We start from the raw sequence: 21802 nt of genomic DNA on the forward strand, positions 1-21802 counted from the left end.
GGATTCCCTCTTTTTCTATTGATTGGAATAGTTTCAGAAGGAATGGTGCCAACTCCTTCTAGTACCTCTGGTAGAATTCGGCTGTGAATCCATCTGGTCCTGAACTTTTTTTGGTAGGCTATTAATTATTGCCTCAATTTCAGAGCCTGCTATTGGTCTATTCACGGATTCAACTTCTTCCTGGTTTAGTCTTGGGAGAGTGTAAGTGTCCAGGAAATTATCCATTTCTTCTAGGTTTTCTAGTTTATTTGTGTAGAGGTGTTTATAGTATTCTCTGATGGTAGTTTGTATATCTGTGGGGTCGGTGGTGATATCCCATTTATCATTTTTTATTGTATCTATTTGATTCTTCTCTCTTTTCTTCTTTATTAATCTTGCTAACGGCCTATCAATTTTGTTGATCTTTTCAAAAAACTAGCTCCTGGATTCATTTATTTTTTTGGAGGGTTTTTTGTGTCTCTATCTCCTTCAGTTCTGCTCTGATCTTAGTTATTTCTTGCCTTCTGCTAGCTTTTGAATGTGTTTGCTCTTGCTTCTCTAGTTCTTTTAATTGTGATGTTAAGGTGTCAATTTTAGATCTTTCCTGCTTTCTCTTGTGGGCATTTAGTGCTATAAATTTCCCTCTACACACTGCTTTAAATGTGTCCCAGAGATTCTGGTATGTTGTATGTTGGTTCTCATTGGTTTCAAAGAACATCTTTATTTCTACCTTCATTTTGTTATGTACCCAGTAGTCATTCAGGAGCAGGTTATTCAGTTTCCATGTAGTTGAGCGGTTTTGATTGAGTTTCTTAGTCTTGAGTTCTAGTTTGATTGCACTGTGGTCTGAGAGACAGTTTGTTATAATTTCTGTTCTTCAAGAAGCTACATTAAAGAGAATCCCTGCCCTCCTTAGACTCTTCTCTCTTGGCCAAGGTACAGTATTTTCTTCATAGAGGAAAGAGAGGACCTTTAAGATGCAGTGAGATGTGGCTTCCTGTGCCTTCCCTTCCTGCATTGTATGATTTTATGTAAGGAAGGCTGCTAGTTTTTTCAATCTGACATTGACATGACTCTGGTTAAGTAACCTTTCACCTTAACCCTTTCTAGCTTGTTTGCTAAAAAGGGTCATACTGGATGCACAATAACCTATAAGGCTCCTGAGCACATCAGATACTTTCACTTTCTGTTTTTCTTGACAAAATGCAACACCCCACTGAGTACCACCTTCACCTTGCTTCCAGATGCACCATTGGTAAGACAGCTTCCTCTCCATCATTTCATGTAAGTTTGCAGGAAATAAACAAATAGAGAAATACCTTTTTTAAATTTTGGAGCAGATTAAGTGATGCGTGGATAAACTCTTACATTCTCAGATATGTTTAATACTGCCTGGTCTTAGAACACTCAATCTTTTAAAATAATTAATGCTGGGATGACTTGAAATTTTAAAAAAGTAATCTGAGTACTCAGTTGAATAATATGCCCTTCTTTATGTCACTGTTATAAAACAATGTTTTTCCTGTTATAATCTTGAACCTTAAACTTTCCAAGGATTGAGATTTCATAAATTGCCATGAGAAAGTAGCTTGTTTTTCAAGTATCTGTAAGATACTTGAGTGAGGAACTTCAAGATAATTGGAAAACTCTATGAATAACCTGTTGGCTTTTTCCATTTTAGGGGTGAGCTTACTCATACCGCATGGTGCCATCCCAGAGGAGAATTCTTGGGAGATTTATATGTCCATCAACCAAGGTGAACCCAGGTGAGAGACACAGAATGGCATATTAAAGACAGTGGCTCATGCCTCTAATCCCAGTACTTTGGGAGGCTGAGGCGGGCAGATCACTTGAGGTCAGGAGTTCGAGACCAGCCTGGCCAACATGGCGAAAGCCTGTCTCTACTAAAAATACAAAAAAATTAGCCAGGCATGGGTGGTGCATGCCTGTAATCCCAGCTACTCAGGAGGCTGAGGCTGGAAAATCACTTGAACCTGGAAGGGAGAGGATGCGGTGAGCCAAGATCGTGCCACTGCATTTCAGCCTGGGCGACAGTGAGATTCCATACAACAACAACAACAACAAAAAAGACATTTTAAATATGTAATGGAACTTCTGTGGAAAATCTGAAACTATTAAGAGAATGAGACTTAGAGGTGTATAGATGAGATCATAAACTCCTTCACTCTAGAAAGGAAAAAAACAGTTGCAAAACTATTGGCTGAAATGAAACCATACATGACTCCACATTTTTATGGTCACCAGTCTCTACACAAGAGACACCAAAGGGAAAAGAGTGAATTGTTAGACAGGTCAGAAGTAGGGCCACTCCATAAACAGTGAGTGTCTCACAGAGTCTTCCTCTCCAAAGAAAATATCCCCAGAGGCACTCACTGGTGCTAAGCCTTAGACAAGTACATACAATGATGGATTCGTGATCCTTGATCCTTTTAAGTTGAGCAGAAGACCTACTCTGTACTGCCTGACAGACAATTTCTTAGGCAATTTTCACCAATGTAAAAATATGATCTGAAACTTCAACTGCTTTCAGGCCTGACAAATTTCAGCAGCATTAAATTCAATTACAGGAACAAATACAAATCTTGTTGCATTCCCTTTTAATGAAAGTAGTTGGTTATTTTCTTAGTGCAAGTATAATATTTTTGGAAATGTTGTCTTCCTCCACACGAGATAAACCTAACTCCTCTTCAGAAAGCAATTTCTCTCATAAACTGGATATATACCTCTAGCATTTTTAGTCATAACATCTTGGTTATTTTAGAATAGATTCTTTTGGTTGTTGTTAGCAAAGAACACATGAAAGAAAAACACTGGGAGGAAAAATAGCCAGAGAAACAGATGGTTTAAACAGATTTTGATAGCTATTTCTATTAAAGGATTTATTGGTGCCCAGTAGTTTTAACTTCCTGCTGCACACGGCTCGAGAGACATGGAAGAAAAGGTTCTGCCATTTGATTGTGAGGCTGGCTCTTAGGGGATCTGTGTGCAGGTTGTACTATGTTGGGATCCCACATTATTTCCCCAGTTGTCTAAAGCTACATTCTTCACTTGTGTATCTGAAAAAGTGCTGATGTCTAAATATCTCCACTTGGCACTTGAGGGGGAAAAAGAGGCTCAGAAAGTTTGAAGAGTTTACTCAAAATCTTAGGTTAGTCACTTAAGCAGACCTAAAAATGGAGTTCCCTGGATGGAAGTCACCCCTTTTTTACCCATTGGGTTAATTTACTTAAGAAACCATATTTGTTTGAATTTGTGGTTATGGCCCATTACACATATGCTTTAAAACATATCATGCTGCAAAAATTAAGTGTGAGGTATAATCCAGTCCGCCTTCCCTGAATCACAGCCTCCTACACACTCCGAGCTCTGCATCCCCATCCCTTGGTTGTAATTGATCCAGTGAGCCTGTGTTGAGCTTATTCCTCTCAAATCCATCCCCGGCGTCTTCCACCTCATTACATGAGAACCAACTTACGGCAATTTCGCATTTTCCAAGGCACCTAATTTACAGTAAGAGTGAGGAATACCTAGAACTCGCAAGAGCCCAAAGATCTCAAAAAACAGGTTGGCCTCCTGTGGTCACCCCTTGAAAGCTTTGTAAGCTCCATGGTAACCAATTTGGTTTATCATTCTGTGTCTACTGCTGTCGAGGAAGGTGGACAGAAACAGAACCTTATCTAACACTTTAGATCTGTAAGGTATGAATTTTTCTCTCTACTAAACTGTGAAAAAAACAAAATTACAGGAAGCTGTATATTCCTTTTCAGGGAGCTGAAACCTTCCCAGATGTTATCTCTAAGGAAATGACCTGTCACTGGGCTAAAGGCCATTTACCTTCCTTGATAAGCCTCACTCCCTTTTGATAGCTCACAACTACTTAGAAAAACACTGAAAATAGCAAATGCCCTTCTATTACTTCTTTTTAAGCTGGAGTGTATTATTTCATCTATGCAAGGAGGCTGCTTGGGTCTGGTTTTTCAGCTTTTAATCTTGTGATTAATCAGGAAAGGGCCAGTGTGTCATCTTTTCTTTGTAATATCACTTGAAAATCCATTTTCATTTTGGGCTGTATTTCTGCCATCCTGAACTTGTGCTGAGAACAAGGCCCATTTTCCTTAAAGTTCGTGGAGCTGGAATGCACTGCTCAGTTCCTTTCATCTTTACCTCTAGAGCCACCGTGGTTCCCTCCCTCTTAGTTCATCCTGAGAACTGGATTTATGAACTCTCCATCACCTCCACACACACAGAGCACAGTAGGATCTTCCAAACCACATCTTTATGCTGTATTGAAATTAAAGTCTGCTCCATTTTTCCTATTGACTATACATTTCTGTTGCCCATGTGTGAGTTACAGCCCCAATATAGCAGGGTAGTGATGTAATTGAAGTGGAACTGGTATGTTTAATCAGGGCCTTTAATCCATTCTAAGGATTGGGTTACAGAGGTGTAGAGGGGTGAGGATGGCTTCCTGGAGATGTCATTGAACTGAGTCTTAAAAGATGAATAGGAATTAGCCAGACAAAGCAGTAAGGTCCATAACTCAATGATTCCCTTCCTCCACAATGCATTTTCCTATAGTTTTCTATAGAGGTTTGAAGGGTAGAGGGGTCTAAACCCAGTGATTTTTTTCCTCCTTTAAAGTCATCCTGATGCCAGAACATTGCATTCAACACCATCCTTCCAACGGTAGCCCAGGCCTTGCCACAGGCAAAGAGTTGGTTTAATGCATTATCCCATTTATAACATAGAGGATATTTAGTGACATTGTAGGAACAGGTACTGGAGTGGCCTGACACAAAGGCCATGGCATGAAATTGGAGCTGCCAGAATTAGCCTGCTGGTGAGAAGCCCTGGGGCTCCTCCTGGCGCAAGGGTATGTAAGCCATCCATGCTAGATGTGGCCTCCTCCCCTCCACAGGGCTTTACCCCCTCTGCAGGGGAGGAAAACAGCAGTAATGACTCTCAAAAAAAAAAAAAAAAATAGCCTGTCTCATTTCCCAAACTTTAATTTGAAAGATTTGGGGCATTTCCCTCCCTCCTTCCTTCCTTTCTTTCCTTCTTTCCTTCCTTTCCTTTCCTTCCTTCCTTCCTTCCTTCCTTCCTTCCTTCCTTCCTTTCCTTTCCTTCCTTCCTTTCTTCCCTTCCTTCCTTCCCTTCCTTCCTTCCTTTCCTTCCTTCCCTCCTTCCTTCCTTTCCTTTCTTCCCTCCTTCCTTCCTTCCTTCTTTCCTTCCTTCCTTTCCTTCCTTCCCTTCCTTCCTTCATTTCCTTCCTTCTCTTCCTTCCTTTCTTCCTTCCTTTCCTTCCTTCCTTCCTTTCCTTCTTTCCTTTCCTTCCTTCCTTCATTTCCTTCTTTCCTTTCCTTCCTTCCTTTCCTTCCTTCCTTCCTTTCCTTCTTTCCTTTCCTTCCTTCCTTCATTTCCTTCTTTCCTTTCCTTCCTTCCTTTCCTTTCTTTCTTCTCTTTCTTTCTTTCTTTCGACAGAGTTTTGCTCTTGTTGTCCAGGCTGGAGTGCAATGGCGTGATCTCGGCTCACCGCAACCTCCACCTTCTGGATCCAAGCGATTCTTCTGCCTCAGCCTACCTAGTAGCTGGGATTAAAGGCATGTGCTACCATGCCTGGCTAATTTTATATTTTTAGTAGAGATGGGGTTTCTCCATGTTGGTCAAGCTCGTCTCAAACTCCCGACCTCAGGTGATCCACCTGCCTCAGCCTCCCCAGGTGCTGGGATTATAGGCGTGAGCCACTGGCCCAGCCGGGGTATTTCTTTTTTCTTTTTTTACATTTTATTGGGAATGTTTTTGAGGGAGGGGAAATTTTATTCTACGCATTTTAGATCTTTTTTTTTTTTTTTAGATGGAGTCTCACTTTGTCGCTCAGGTTGGAGTGCAGTGGCGCCATCTCAGCTCACTGCAATCTCTGCCTCCCAGGTTCAAGTGATTCTCTCTGCCTCAGCCTCCCAAGTAGCTGAGATTACAGACACCCGCCATCACACCCAGCTGATTTTTGTATTTTTAGTAGAGGGCATATTGGCCAGGCTGGTCTCGAACTCCTGACCTCGGGTGATCCACCCGCCTTGGCCTCCCAAAGTGCTGGGATTACAGGCATAAACCACCGTATACCAGCCTTTAGATCATTTTTATAAAATTAAGGCATTCAAACAGGGATTAAAAAATCAATCTCATTTCAGAGGTTCTTTTCACTGACATTACAATAAGAGAATGATACAGACATAGCAGGAAGTTACCACTACTCCTCTCCTCTCCCCTCCCAGCTCTCCTTTTGCACCCCACCCCTGACCCCATGGTTGGAGAGGAGAGAACTGGACCTGAAAATTATTATATGGGGCTTTCTTCTGAAAAGCAATAAAATGAAACCAAGGCAAACATTCATTTATTTTTCCAATTACGCTGTCATGTGGATACTCCTGACCAAATGCTTAGATTAAAATTGGAAATGTTGTAAGTCATCTTATTGAAGAATTTACAAAAGAATACATATTTTTAAATTTGGGCTCAGCCCAGGTGGGACATTTCAACCACTTCTGTTAGATGGTATGGCCTGCCCAGTAGACACATTTTGGGGTAAGGATTGAGAAGGTAGAGATGGTGGTAATAGAAAACATTATCTTTTTTAGGGTACTTAGATGGTAACATGGCTTTAATAGCAAGCCTTGAAATAAGAGCAAATACAAGGCTAGAAAAGCAAAAAGAATCTAGCTCTGGAAAATGGAGAAGAAAGGATAGAATTTCGTTCCCAGTAATGGGCTCACAAACACTGCAGTATAAGCCATTACTGTGGAGATCACTGTGATTTTTCTTCCCCAGTAGCAAAAACCACACACACAAAAACAAAATTGTAAACACACATACACACACCTCCTCATATACCATGCGGACCTAAGCACTCAGAAATGTCCTTGGACTATTTGAGAGGACCTCATCTCCAAAAGAGTAAAAGGAAAGCAAGTATATATCTTTTATTAATGAGATTAAAAGATGGGCCAGCTGGTCATTCTCTTAATAAGAATGGAGTTTTTAGGATATTAATCTGTTCATAGTGAACTATTCTTTATGTTATAGCAGACATTCGTGGCCATTCTAAACTGCCCATCTCAGTAAAATATGAAACTGTGTATGCTTTTCCTGGCACCTTTGAGGGCCTTGAGTTTTCAGAAGGTAACACACCCTCTCCTGCTGCCAAGCCCAGGAGTTTAAGACCAGCCTGGGCAACAAGTGAGATCTTGTCTGTGTAGAAAATAAAAATGAAATGAAACAAAATTAATCGGGCATGTAGTCACAGCTACTCAGGAGGCTGGGGTGGGAGGATGGCTTGAGAATGGGAGATCAAGGCTGCCATGAGCCAAGATTGCACCCTTTCAGCCTGGGCTATAGAGTGCGACCCTGTCTGAAACAACAATGAAAGAAAAAGGAGTCTTAAAAACCAAATTACACTATTTTAATAACGATGTTACTGAACAGTTATATAAGAAAAATGAAATGTCTTCAAGGGACCCTGCTACTATGGATGGTTTCACCAAGCGTATTTGTTAACAATTACTAGGAAAACCAAAACCATAGCTGATATATTTCATACCATAATAGGTTAAGCCCCATTAGCAAACCCAGTTATTTAAATGAATGATCATATTGCAGTGTGGTATATACGGTGACCAGAGCGAAAGGATGGACCCTGTTTAAAGCCTCAGGGAAAGTTTCAGAGAAGTAACAGTTGTCTTGTAAACTAAAAGAGTTAAAGGGGTTCCTTTCCAACAGAGTGGTGTGTTCAAAGGCACAGAGGTATAAAGAGCATCACATATTTTGGAAACTAAGCAAAGCAGAACAAAATGTGAAAGGAAGAGTGTAGGGCCGGGCGCAGTGGCTCACGCCTGTAATCCCAGCACTTTGGGAGGCCGAGGCGGGCAGATTACCTGAGGTGGGGAGTTTGAGACTAGTCTGACCAACATGGAAAAACCCCATCTCTACTAAAAATACAAAATTAGCTGGGCGTAGTGGCACATGACTGTAATCCCAGCTACTGTAATCCCCAGGGAGGCTGAGGCAGGAGAATCTCTTGAACCTGGGAGGCGGAGGTTACAGTGAGCTGAGATCGTGCCATTGTACTCCAGCCTGGCCAACAAGAGCAAAACTCCTTTTCAAAAAAAAAAAAAAAAGAGAAAGAAAAGAAAAAAGAAAGGAAGAGTGACAGAAAATGAGGCTGAAAAAATAAGGACTAGATCATGTAGCAAGTTTGCCATCCAGAGAATGTCCAATTTATCTGGTGCATAGGGGTGAATGAGGCTTAAATTTTGGTCATGCTTATATTTTAGATAGATGCTGTTTCATCTCCACTGATATTGCCCAAGTTCAAATCTTTACCAGATAAGCACCCTCCTTGAGAGCACAGTGAAGCTATGTTTTATTTTCCTTGGCACAATTATTAATAGTGTTTCTTTTCCTCCTCAAAAGTATCTCAATTTGGGCAATAATTTATAGTCACTCTACTTTTGAGTGCCCTTGTCTCTAGTTTTTAATGTTTCTAAATCTATTCTCAAATCCCCACTTTGCTCTCAGCAGGGAGTTTTGAGATAGACTTGGGGAGAAACTTGGCAAGATCTGCTGTGTGTGTGTGTCTGTGTGTGTGTGTTTTAATGTGTGATGAAGGAATTGAAGATAATTCCCAGAATTCTGGCTCAGAAACTGATGATTAATTAGGAGAGAGAGATTTGCCTACTGAAGGTCACTTGAGAGTTTGTGATAATAGTTGCTCTGGGAGCAACTTTGGATTTCTTTCCAGGGAATAAACATAGCTCTTTGACTTACAAGAAAAAGTGTAGGGAAAAAGAATGACTGAAGAATTAATAAAGAAGGAGAAAGAATATTTATAATCTGAACAAAAAAATGACTGTTGAATCGAAATCCCACATCAGCTTTTGCCAGAGCATGTGACCATAATCTCATTTAACTAGTAAGATGTCATGATATTCAGCATAATTGTGCCTACTGCTTCATTCAAGGCAAAATCTTCTGCCTTTCTTTGTTTTCTTTGCCTTCTGAAGTAAGAATATGCTGGTCCTGGAACTCATTGAAGTGAACTGATAACAGAAATAATTTGTCAGGAAAATAATGCAGGCTTCAGCATTGACATCGCATAAGAGATAAAAAAAATCTCAGCTGGGCTTGGTGGCTCATGTCTGTAATCCCAGCACTTTGGGAGGCTGAGGTGGGTGGATCACCTGAGGTTGGGAGTTCAAGACCAGCCTGACCAATATGGAGAAACCCCGTCTCTACTAAAAATAGAAAATTAACCAGGCGTGGTGGTACGTGCCTGTAATCCCAACTACTAGGGAGACTGAAGCAGAAGAATAGCTTGAACCCGGGATGCAGAGGTTGTAGTGAGCCAAGATCAAGCCATTGCACTCCAGCCTGGGCAACAAGAGTGAAACTCTGTCTCAAAAAGAAAAAAAATTCTCAGAAATGATATAGCATGGTTGAGTGGAGAGGACATAGGAACTCAGAAGTTTTGGGTTCCAGTCCCCCCTCAGCAACAGCCTGTGGGTGTAACCTTGAGCAAATCATTCTCTTTCTCTAGGCCTGTTTTATCATCTACCAATTTTATATATTAGTAACTTTGCTTTCAGATTTTGGCGAGGATGATAAAATGACCTGATAGATGAGAAGTCTGGTGCAAACTGTGAAGTACTGTTTAAAAGCTACATTTGGAAATCATCCTCTTATACCTGGTCTTACTTTTTTTTATTACATAAAAGACAGAAATTCTCTGAAGTGCATGGAATTTGCTTTAGCTCTGTCGCAGTGATGTAGAGTTCATCTCTTTTTGTTGCTAACACAGTCCTAGACTTTCAGAGGAAAGATTAATTCAATTACAGCAAACATATTAATAGTTGGCTTTAAAACCAAGAGCCTCATGAAGATATGAATAACTCCCTGCATCAATTCCTTTGAGTCTATCTCTATTTCTCACAACGCTCTGGCATGTGATTTATACTTTAAAGGTATATCGTATGAGTCTAAATAGTAGACTCCACGTGGGCTGGTGTTAAGATTAGGAAATCAGTGACCAGTCAAGCAGGGCAGATCAGTCAACCTTATGCTGCCTTAAACAAGTTTTCTCCCTGTCCATTTTGTCAGGCTTTTCTTGCTAGTGATGGATGAAAATGCATGAATCGTCCCTGTCACCATTTGCATTAAATGGTCAATTAGGGATTTGAATCTGTTTTGTTGCTGTGAGACTTAGAAATTTGTCTTTTGTCTTGGAAGAATCCAATTGACAGTATATACCTATTTCTTCCAAGAGATTTGGCATTAATTAACTCTATACCAGGCATAGAGAGAATCACTGAGGAAAGATGCTTCCCAGGTAACAAAGGGGACTTTTTGTGTTAGTGCAAGGGGGAGTAAATTGCTGCCATTTGGGAAATACGTTAATTCTTTCAGGCTACCAGTGCCATGCAGTATAACAAAAAGGGCAATTTATCAAATGGTATCTTAGTGGCCTAGAAGGGTTAATGCACCTTTAACTGAAGATTGTACTCTGTTCCCCAGTGAAATCATGATAATTTCTTCACAGAGTCATTGAGGTTAGAATATAATGCCATTAACCCACCACCACCCCCCGCCAAAAAAAAAAAAAAAAAAAAAAAAAAAAAAAAAAGCAGAGGAAGAGATAGAAAAAGAGGGAGAGGAACAAAATTTTTAAAAATGGCATTGTCATTTCAAGACCTGCTCTTTTTGGAAAGGAGCATTTCTCCTTGCTGTTCCTCCTCACCTCACATCCCCTTGGTCCACAAGTAAACACATGTAAATAAAAATTGCCATCATCTTAATCAGAGTGCATTTGAAGACCATGGACACTCACAATGTGAAATGATTAGAGTGGCCCAGAGGAGTCTTTAATTAAAGATGCCATTGACAGATAACAATGGTTTGTGAATGCTGTTAATAGATCTGAATGGAAGGTGTACCTTAATTCAATAAGGAGAAAGTCACTGGTCCATGAGTTTGATTGCACATTGTAAAGGAGCACAACATACTGTAATTATTTTTATTTGTATGTGCTATCTCTTTTATTGCCCATGCTGGAAGTAGAAATAACCTGTCCTATTAAGATATTTAATATATATCATCCTTTCCACTTCACTTTGTTACAGCCTAATAAAAATACCCGAAGACACCAGCCCACATGGAGACAGCCCCCACACTTTCTAAGACAATCCACATAGCCCTCTGAAAACCTGGACAATCAACCACCTATTCCCTGCAGTTATAATCTTTAAACCATAACAACTTCCCAGGACTCCATATAGTTGTATACAAATATGGAGCTTCGCTCTACAAATTACAGTGGGGGTTCTGGAAACTGAAACAATGAAGATAGCCCTAAAGTGAACAGATACTTTTGTTGGATTGTGTAGTGTCTGAGAGACAACGGTGGATCAGGAGACAGCCCCAGGGGGATCTCAAGGGATGAAAATTCTGGCAGAAGGCAGAAAGCTGGCTCCCTAGAGATGTCCTAGTTCCTAGAATCTGTGAATTTACAAGCATACAAAGGGGAATTTGCAGATGTAATTAAGATCAAAGACCTTGAGAAGGAGAGATTATCCTGGACTCTCCAAGTAGACCTAACATAAGGGTCCTTAGGAGAGGAAGGTAGGAATATCAGAGGGAAAGACAGATTTGAAGGTATCATGCCGCTGGCTTGAAGATGGAAGAAGGGACCTTGAGCCAAGGAATGCAGGCAGCCTGTAGAAATTAGATTCTCCTGGAACCTTCAGAAGGAGCACAAGCCTCCTGACAGCCTTCATATGAGCACAGTCAGACTTCTGACCTAGAGAACTGTGGGATAATTTGTGTTTTAAGCCAGTAAGTCTGTGCTGTGACAGTAATGGGAAACTAATACAAGCCTCTATTTTGACCCCGCTCTGTACCTCAGGGCCCTGCTTTCCTCGGGTTTTGTTTAGTGTCTATGAGTCCAGTCTTCATTCCCATGCCAACATTTTAATTTAAACTCTGGATTTGGAGAATATATCCCAGGGAACACATTCCTTCTTCCTTCCACTGCCTACCTATCCTAACCATGACTCACAGAGCAGTAGACTGTGGTTCCAGCTCTGCCACAAAGTTGAGATATGACTTTGGTTGGGTCACCGACCCCATGCCATGCATCTGAACAAAGAAAGTGTTGGCCTCATAACTCCTGAGCCCCTCCCCAGCCTAAAATAAAAGGATTCTGTGAAATAGGTTTCAGATTACCCCAGAGAAGGCTGTTTTCTCTGTTCAAAATGTAAGTGGATAAACAACATAGTGGATATAAAAAAATGCCCCAGCAGCATGATACATAGTCCTACTCTTCTCCCATCCTCCTCACTCTCATTCATTTTTAAGGCACTTTCAATGAGCCATCATCTCACTATCTCACTTCTTCTAAAAAGACAAGCTAAATGCAAGCCCGACACTGCATGAAAGACTAGGCTTAAATTGTGTCTAGGAACTGGTGATTTACACATGATTTGTGATTCCTTTAGTATATTAATTGGTAAACACCCTATGAAAGTGTGTGTAAACTAAAGCCGTTTAACATATGCAAACAGGGTAATCTCTCTGTGTGGTGTTGCTCAAGTTTCAGCAAATTCAGATACTCATTCCAGTGTGTATATAATTCCTCTCCCACCCCAACCCCATATGCCATCTCTCTTTCTGTGATCCTATTTCAGATAATAGCGTGTGGGTGACCCAGATCTTTAAGCCCTTTAATAGAACATCCATATGTTTCTATCCTCAGTGAATTGAACTTGTTGCTTGTAATAATCCACTGTTCTAAGTGCTCCTTTTCCTGCCCCAATGGATGGACTATAATGGCTTGATGACCTATAACATTATTTCCAGTTACTGCTAATCAGCGCCCCAACCTGACATCTTTGCTTATTAATACACATGTTACTTAGAGAAATGGGATGTAGGAACAGTCCCTGTGTAGTTGGATTTTCCATCATTGTAGTATCAGCCAGGGCCTTAATATTGAGCTTTTAAACTTGACCATCATCTAAATTCCACTTCAGAATGGACCGTCCTATATTTGATGGAGCACCAAGGCTCCAGTGCATGAGATGTTGCTTTGGATTTTTTTTTTTTTTTTTTTTTTAAGAACTACACAACTTTTCTCAAATGTTAGTGCCAGCACCACCTTGCATGTAGAAAATGCAGGTTCGTGGGCCCTATCCCAGAAACACTAAATCAAAATCTTCATTGGTGGCATCCAGGAGTATAATTTTAAACAAGCTTCCTAAGAAATTTTGAAAAACATTACAGTTTTAGAACCACTTGACGATGAAAACAGGAGTCTGCTATAATAAAGAGAAAATGTTGCTGCCCACTTTTGTCCTCCATTCTGCTTCTCACTTCCTGTTCCCCTCTCCAGGAATCTGTTTTCTTAAATCACACATAGTGATTACCAGAAATAGAGGACATAGCCACAGTGTTGGGGTTGACTGATGGGAAAAGCTGGCTTTAAAGGGTCCATCTCTCTAGGAGATTCAGTGATGTCATTTCCCTAGGGCTGATCTGAAATCTATGGTCAGAGCAATTGAGTGAGAGAGAGAGCTGACTCCAAAAAATAAGAGAGACACACACAAATAATAAACGTTAAAACCTTGTTTTTATCCACAGCAATTTTAGCACCCCAGGTCAAAATCTGAAGATCTTAATGAAAAATGAATAATAATAATTAAAACTGGATGTCTTGTGGGTGGAAAACTCTAGGAGGCTAGAGTTACCTTGCTTTCTGAGCTTTTAAGACTGAGTACAGCTTCCATCTATCAGCCTTGATGTCTTTTCCATTCACATATGATTTAATTATGTATCGACCCAAGGTCTGACATAGTAAAACTATCATTACTCTCCTTCCTGGATTCCTGAGTGATACTCTGGGTAAAGGTGATCAAACCTACATTAATCTAGAATATAGATCATAAGGAGGAAAGGAGGGAACGATGAAGCACAGCATGGAAGACAACAGCTACAGTAAAAATCTCATACTGGAACTTGGAACTGGTCGTTTTCCTTAAAGAAAGTGAAGTGTTACAAGTCTAGCAGCAGGTCAAGGATTATTGAGCATAGAGGCAAAATGTCCAGGATACACCTCCCATCCTGCCATGGTTATTAGCAGTTGCTGCCTTGTAGCTGACCTTCAGCATGACCTCTGGTTGGCACTCATGTGCAGATGGATGCTGTAGGATGTTAGGTACTAGGTGGTAAGGTTTGGACCATCACCTTGTCACCACCAACTACAGCACCTTCATCATCCTCCATTGTGTGTTTCATATGTTAATCAGTGGCCCCACCGATTTTTTAAAATTATTATTTTAATAGTTTTTAGGAAACAGGTAGTGTTTGGTTACATGAATACGTTATTTAGTGGTGATTTCTGAGATTTTGGTGCACCCATCACCTGAGCGGTGTGTACTGTACCCAGTCACTGACAGCACTAGTCAGGTCATCAAGACAGTCAACAAAGAATGGACTTAAATTATAGCCTAGAACAAAATGGACTTAATGGATATTTACAGAGCAGTCTACCTGCTGATTTCTTTGTAAGAATTCTGGAAAAATTCTCCCTGGGCCTTCTATTTTCATGCATTCATTTTTTATTATTTATTTTTTTGAGACAGTCTCACTCTTTTGCCCAGGCTGGAGCACACTGGGGTGATCTCGGCTCGCTGCAACATCTGCCTCCCAGGTTCAAGCAATTCTCTCGCCTCAGCTTCCTGAGTAGCTGGGACTACAGGCATGCACCACCACGCCTGGCTAATTTTTTTTTTTTTTTTTTTTTTTTTCAGTAGAGACGGGGGTTCTCACCATGTTGGCCAGGCTGGTCTTGAACTCCTGACCTCAAGTGATCCCCCCACCTCAGCCTCCCAAAGTGCTGGGATTACAGACTTGAGCCACCATGCACAGCCGCATTCATTTAAATAGTAATAATAATAATCATCATCATCTTGACAAAATCGTAAACTCAAGGGAAAGTTGCAAGGATAATATCAAGAATTCCTGTGTGTCCTACACTCAGATTCACAAATGTTAATATTTTACTAAATTTTCTGTATTTGTCTCTTTCCTCTCTCCTTCATATATATATATATAAATGAATAAAATATATATATATGTGCATATATATACTTTCTAACCACTGTGAACAAGATGACCCTTGATCCCTAGATACTTTCATGTATATATCCCCCAACCAAGAAATTATCTTCTATAAACATAGCACAATTAACAAAATCAGGAAATTAACATTGATAAAATACTCTTAGTATACTACACACGTTATTTATATTTCACTTGTCTGAATAATGTCCTTGAGAGCAAATTAAAGTCCAAGTCACTTCATTGCATGCTGTTGTCCTGTGCTTTTGGTCTGCTTTCATCTGGAACTGTTCCTGAATCTTTGTATTTCATGACATTGACAGCTTTGAAGAGTGCAGATAAGTTATTTTGCAGAATGTGCTTTCCTCTGAGCTTGTCTAATGGTTCCTTATGAGGCGATTCAGGCTGTGGACTTTTAGCCGGAATGTCACAGAAGTGATGCTAGGTTCTCTTCACCGTGTCCTGTCGAGAGGTATATTCTGTGGATCCATCCCATTCCAGGGAACGTTAACTTGGTCATTCATGTTAGGTGGTGTCTGCTGTGAAGTACTCTTTTACCCTTGGTAAACAGTTAAGTACCTGGTGGGAAGATACTTTGAGAATGTGTAAATAGTTATTTATTACTGTTTAAACTCTCACCCAATAGGTTAACATCCATTTATGATTCTCAACCAAGTATTAATGTAGCTGATTGCTAATTGATGGTTTTCTACATTTATTTGTTGGTTTTCTCTTATGTGGAAGAGTTTTCCCTTCTCATTGATTCATTCTTATGTGGATTTTTATTTTGTGGATTCTTATAGTATGACTCAGTAGGTTATAATTCTTTACTGCCATGATTTACTCTGATGCTCAAAAGGTTCCAGATTTGATCAGTGAGAATCTCTTCAAGCTGGCTTCTGTGTCCTTTTCAACAAGTATTTTTGAGTGCTTACAGCCGGCATATATGAGGCACTGGGGATGCAATGATGAGCTAAGCAGAAAAAAAAAATAATCCCTGGGCTAGGCGTGGTGGCTTACGCCTGTAATCCCAGCACATTGAGAGGCCAAGGTGGGTGGATCACCTGAGGTCAGGAGTTCAAGACCAGCCTCACCAACACGGTGAAGCCCCATTTCTACTAAAAATACAAAAATTAGCTGGGCATGGTAGTACGTGCCTGTAATCCCAGCTGAGGCTGTAGAATCACTTGAACCTAGGAGACGGAGGTCGCAGTGAGCCCAAGATGGTGCCACTGCACCTCAGCCTGAGCAACAAGAGCAAAACTCTGTCTCAAAAAAAAAAAAAAAAATCCCTGGCCTCAAGGAGCCTATGTTCTAGTTAGTGGGACAGAAAAAATAACAATAAATAGGCAAATGGTATGGTACACTAGAGGGAATTAAGTGTTGAGGAGAAAAAGCCAAACAAAGATCCGCTTTTAGTATTGGGAATGTTGCAATTACCAAGGCCTGGTCAGAGAAAACCTCATTGATGTCCGTTAAGCAAGAACCTGACAGGCACAAGGCGGGTAAATCATGTGGATGTCTAGGGGAAAGCTCTTCCAGGCAGCACCCAGCACTCCAGAGGAGTACGAATTGTAGCAATTCCATGAGGTGAGAAAACACTGGCATTTTTGGTAGGATGACTGAGGTGGCTGCATGGAGGACAGACTGTGAAAGGCGAGAATAAAAGCAAGGAGACCAGCATCATTTCCAAGGAGCCTTAAATGCCCATCATGCACATTCCTAAGGCATTGAGAATTTAAGTCAAAGCGTACATTGATGCAATGACAATGTATGAAAATTGCATGAATTAATCATCTCAGAAAGCAGAGTTCCTATAGAAATGAGACCGGGCTCAAATTGTTAAACTTTTTCTATCTATACACAGCATTTAAAGTACAAATATATATGCACGTATGTATATGTGCATACGTATGTATAGATAGAGAACAATGAAAAACATTAAGTAGCAAAAGTTCTATGCAAAAAGGTTTTTCAGTCTACAGACCACACTAGGGTATGTGATACATTGAGGTGGTTCATATTTTTATCCTGAAATCACTGCTTTTATTGGTTCACAGTTATTATTAGCTCACAGCAATTTTAGAAAAATGTGTTACCTTTTTATGCGCTCCCCCCCGCCCCAGCAGGGACATGTATACTGCCTTGTTGTGGATTATGCAATGCTGGAAAGTTTAAACGCCATCTACGATTTCCTTAAGAAGGCTCATTTTTTTGTCCACATACAATTAAAGGCTTCGCTCCGCAGCCCTCTGTCCTCAAATGTCCTGAATCTGTATCCATGATTACCCTTGGACTATATTGCAACCCCGTTCCCTGATCTTTCCTTGGGATGTCATAAGATCCAGCAATTTGGCCAGAAATCTCCTAATGGTAACAGAGTAGAAAAGTACAATCTGGTCACAGAGAGCGAGAGCCTGTGAGTGAGAAATTTTGGGTTATTTTCCTGCCATCACCTTGATTGACTCCTCTGTGACCTTATGCTGTTAACACCTGCCTCTATAGGTGTGCGAAGAGCTTTAATTAATATTTGTAAATCTCCCTGATTGTTACAGATAGAAGGTAGCAGAAAAGGGCAAATTGTTATTAATCGTGGGGAGAAAAAATATTGAGAGATTTTTGTGAAGTTCTGGTGAACTTCTGGTGAAGTTTTGTTCCTTCACCAGAGAGAGACCTATACCCATGGACACTATTTTCACAGTGGGAGGTTTAAGTATAAATCTTGATTTACTTACTTTGCACTTAAGGAAATGCCTAATGCCTATTTAATACAAAACTCCTATTCCATGCCCTGGCTCGTATTCAATACGCACTGCCTCTGACTCCTAAAGCTGTTTAAGTTACCACTGTGAAAGGAGTCTTGCTATTCACGAGTGTGAGAGTTCATCTAATTAGCTGATTTCAGTTCATTTGGCATTAAATAATTCCCCAGATTCCCATATGTTTGAACAATATGTTCAACAAGGAGGATAATTCTCTGAAAGCAATTAAATAGTTCTTTTAGGAGAGCTTGTCATCGGTCACTCATAAGCATCCCTGCTATTCCTGTCCATGATGAATGCAGGCAGTAATTACATGGAAAGCGCTTCACCCTCTCTGATGGCCGCTGGCAGGCACCCACATACAGGCTGCACATTTGAATTTTATGTTTTTTTTTTCCAAACCTTGAGTATATTATTCTAGGCTTTCCACAGAGCATTTGATGTTGCTAATACACTGCTTTCCAGTCCCCTCTCCTCGCCTCCCCTACTTAAGGGTAAATGAAGACATGACCATCTTAACCTGTGTTTTGCTCGTATAGGTAGAATTGTCTATTTTGGACTGTGGTTACCTTTGTGGGAGACTCAACTTTTTAAAGGCATCTCCAGGGCTTCTTGGAGAGGGGAGGAGACAATGTGATAATGTTACATCTACTGTTTTAGACGGAGTAGACATAAGATGCTCCTCAATTATATGGCTTGGCTTTATTGCAGCAGCAAGTGATAGATAATGAGCTCAAGTATAACCATTACTAACTTGAGAGAATAGATGTCAACATAAGCAATTCAGAAATGAATGGCACATTGGATGAACTCAGAGAAAAACTCTTTGTTTATAGAAGATCATGGGAAAGACGGTATCTTTTAGCACTAAATTTTATCTTTATTTTGCCCAAGGAATTGCTTTTTTAGTCAAGGATGACATATTTCAATGTCCTTCCTAGGTAGTATAAGTAAAAGCTTTGGTAATAATACCAATTCCAGCTCTCCCATAGCATTGCTCTATATTCAATATTATTATTTTTCTTACAAGTGAAAATCCAGCAAACAAAGGATCAAATAGGTTGTTGAAGAACACATATGCCATTAGAGGAAAAATAAGCAGACATCTGGGTTCTTCTCACTGATTACTGTTCTGTAAACTACTCCCCCTTACTGTTTGGGGGTGCAGATTAAAAACAAAAGCCAAAGACATGAAAGACGGAGGCATTCAATGAGGTATGATGATTCCATTTTAGTTAACTTTCACTTTCTTTGATCTGTTCCATGACTCTGCATTCTCGCTGTAAATAATTCACAATTCAGAAAAGCTGAACACCAGGTTTGGATTGAATGATTTTAAATTTAGATCTAAAATAGAAAAGAGTTGAAAGATATACATTTATGTATGATATTATGCACATTTGTAGCTGTCTACTGTGCTATTGCTATATAAGCTGTGTATTTGTTCATTGGCAAAAAATAAATGTTTTCAAAGCCAGAATAGACACACTCAGTGTGTATCTTCAAAATACTGTTTTGCTTCATAATAATTTTTTGCGTTATCATTTTCCAGCATTAAGAATATTTTAGATTGTGGTTTTGTGAGAAAGGAATTTGATGGTAACGAGATGACGAGATCAGTCATTTCTATAAAGCTTTTGTTTGCTCATTGATAATGGCATCGACAATAATAAGGATTCAGTAGCTGGTGCGTGACCCACCAGCCAGGTCTTTGCATTCTCCAATTCTGCCCTGTATTTCTAAAGAAGCATTTGTCATTTTGTTGGTGGGTTTATCAAAACCTAGATTTGAAATCTAGGCTTAAACTCTCTCCGTGTGTCTGAGAACTTCATGACAAATGCTTGTTCTCCAGACCAGTCCTTTGTAAAAGAAAATCCTGGAAAGGAATATTTATAAGCCTGAAGAAAACCCCAGTCTGTTAACCAAATTCTCATTCAAATATGGCCCCTCCTCTACATACTCCTCTCTTTTATCCTTTTTTCAACTGTGAAGCCTCCAGTCAGATGGCTCTGAGGTGCTCCTGAGTCCTGAAGTCACCTGTGGTCCACCAGACATGATCGTCACCACTCCCTTTGCATTGACCATCCCACACTGTGCAGATGTCAGTTCTGAGCACTGGAATATCCATTTAAAGAAGAGGACACAGCAGGGCAAATGGGAGGTGAGACCGTTTACTTCCTTTTTTAAACAATGGAATTTGGGTTCCACCTATGGGATAGATTTAACCTTAACATCTAACACCACAAATCAACATTTCTTTGTTGGCAAAGGGTTGGTGTCAAGTATTTTATAATATCCTAAACATATTGGCTAGGTTTTTTTTTGTTTTGTTTTTTGTTTTTTCTTTTTCCCATTATAATAGAAAAGAGAAGCAAGGGATAATCCAGAGCTTTCTTGTTTGGTTTTAGAATACAGTTATAATTACCCACATATTCATCTACACCTACATACCTGCTCATTGATCCCCTTCACTTCCTCCTTGGCCTCGTCCCTGTCTTAATGGACATTATTCTGTGGCCTCTGTGGAGTTAGGGAGGAGGTTCAGGGCAGGCAGTCTGTGTTCAGAAAGAAAATAACTATGTCTATTTTTTTCCATCCTGGGGATTCTAAGGTAACTATGTTTAATCAGGAACACATTTGCTGCTTAATATATTTTTTTTTTAGTTAACGAATGCATTGAGAATTATTAGCAGTGTTTCCTGTGTGTATGGAGTGCATACAAAAGGGATACAGTAGGAGACAAGGAAAGAGAATGAGGATACATAATAAGACATTAACAACAGGGGAGACAGTCACAGCAAAGACAGATTGCAGTTGAATTACTATTTTAAGTGAAAGCTCTGATTTATCTGCCTGATAGGGCTTCCTTTATGTCCATCTGCAGTCAGCTTGCATGAAACTGGGAGAATTATCTTTGTTGGAACACAATGACCTGTTCCAGCCAGCCCTAGGGTCTTCCTCCCAGAAGGCACTTCAGGCCAAAGAAGTAAAAGGAAAATCATGTTTCTTTAGGAGAAGAAAATTCCTAGTTGCTGCAATGGATTACCTTTACCCTGCCCACTAGTGTCTTGAAACTATTTTCTTTATTCTGGAATGCATTCTGCTATTTAGTGTGTCTTAGTGCAACCGTGAACAGATTTCCTGGGGCATGAAGTTCCATGGGTTTCCTAAAGGGCCATGTTTTCGTCCTCTTCCCATCATGTTTGGCTTTGCTTTGATTTTTGCCACTTTAATTTTTCTTCCCAGCACTTCCTCACAATCTCTTATACACAGATGGTGTTATATTTATGCTCTATCAAACCAGTCACATATACTAAAGTTCTTATCAGGGAGGGTGAAATATTCTAGTACATGTTATCTAATTCATTTATTTAGTAGTCCCTTGTAAATGATTTCAGTGGGACGAAAGAAGATAAAATGTTTGAGAGAAAATCAGCATTACCTTAAGGATATTTAAAGAGTTGTCAGAAACAGGTGTTTGTAAAAAAAAATTTAAAAAAAATAAAACGGTTGCTTATTTATAAGGTTTAAGATTTCTAAAACTCAACATTGAACAAATTAGCCAGAAATAGAACTTTCAAAGTGATTTTTGTTATTATAACCAATGAAGTAGAAATTCTAGCACACTGAACATAACCGTTTCTTGAGTTTTTCTTTTTTTTTTCTTTTGAAATGGAGTCTTGCTTTATTGCCCAGGCTGGAGTGCAGTGGAGCGATCTCAGCCTACCGCAACCTCTGCCTCGCAGTTTCAAGTGATTCTTCTGCCTCAGACCCCCCCGAGTAGCTGGGATTACAGGCGTGTGCCACCGCACCTGGCTAATTTTTGTTAGTAGAGATGGGGTTTCATCATGTTGACCAGGCTAGTCTTGAACTCGTGA

General features: G+C 40.0%; 1 protein-coding gene across 6 annotated transcripts in view; it reads left to right on the plus strand.

The window, feature by feature from the left end:
* The window catches only part of UNC5D (unc-5 netrin receptor D), a 571888-nt gene that overhangs the window by 503961 nt on the left and 46125 nt on the right, over window positions 1-21802 (plus strand). For all 6 annotated transcript variants that reach the window (XM_005563042.5, XM_073999971.1, XM_005563044.5 and 3 more), the window contains 2 exons: window positions 1661-1745; window positions 19917-20085. In XM_005563042.5, coding sequence (XP_005563099.2) covers window positions 1661-1745; window positions 19917-20085 — 254 coding nt within the window. The remainder of the gene's footprint in view (window positions 1-1660; window positions 1746-19916; window positions 20086-21802) is intronic.

The sequence above is a fragment of the Macaca fascicularis genome, chromosome 8 (genome assembly GCF_037993035.2).
Source record: "Macaca fascicularis isolate 582-1 chromosome 8, T2T-MFA8v1.1".
NCBI lineage: Eukaryota > Metazoa > Chordata > Mammalia > Primates > Cercopithecidae > Macaca > Macaca fascicularis.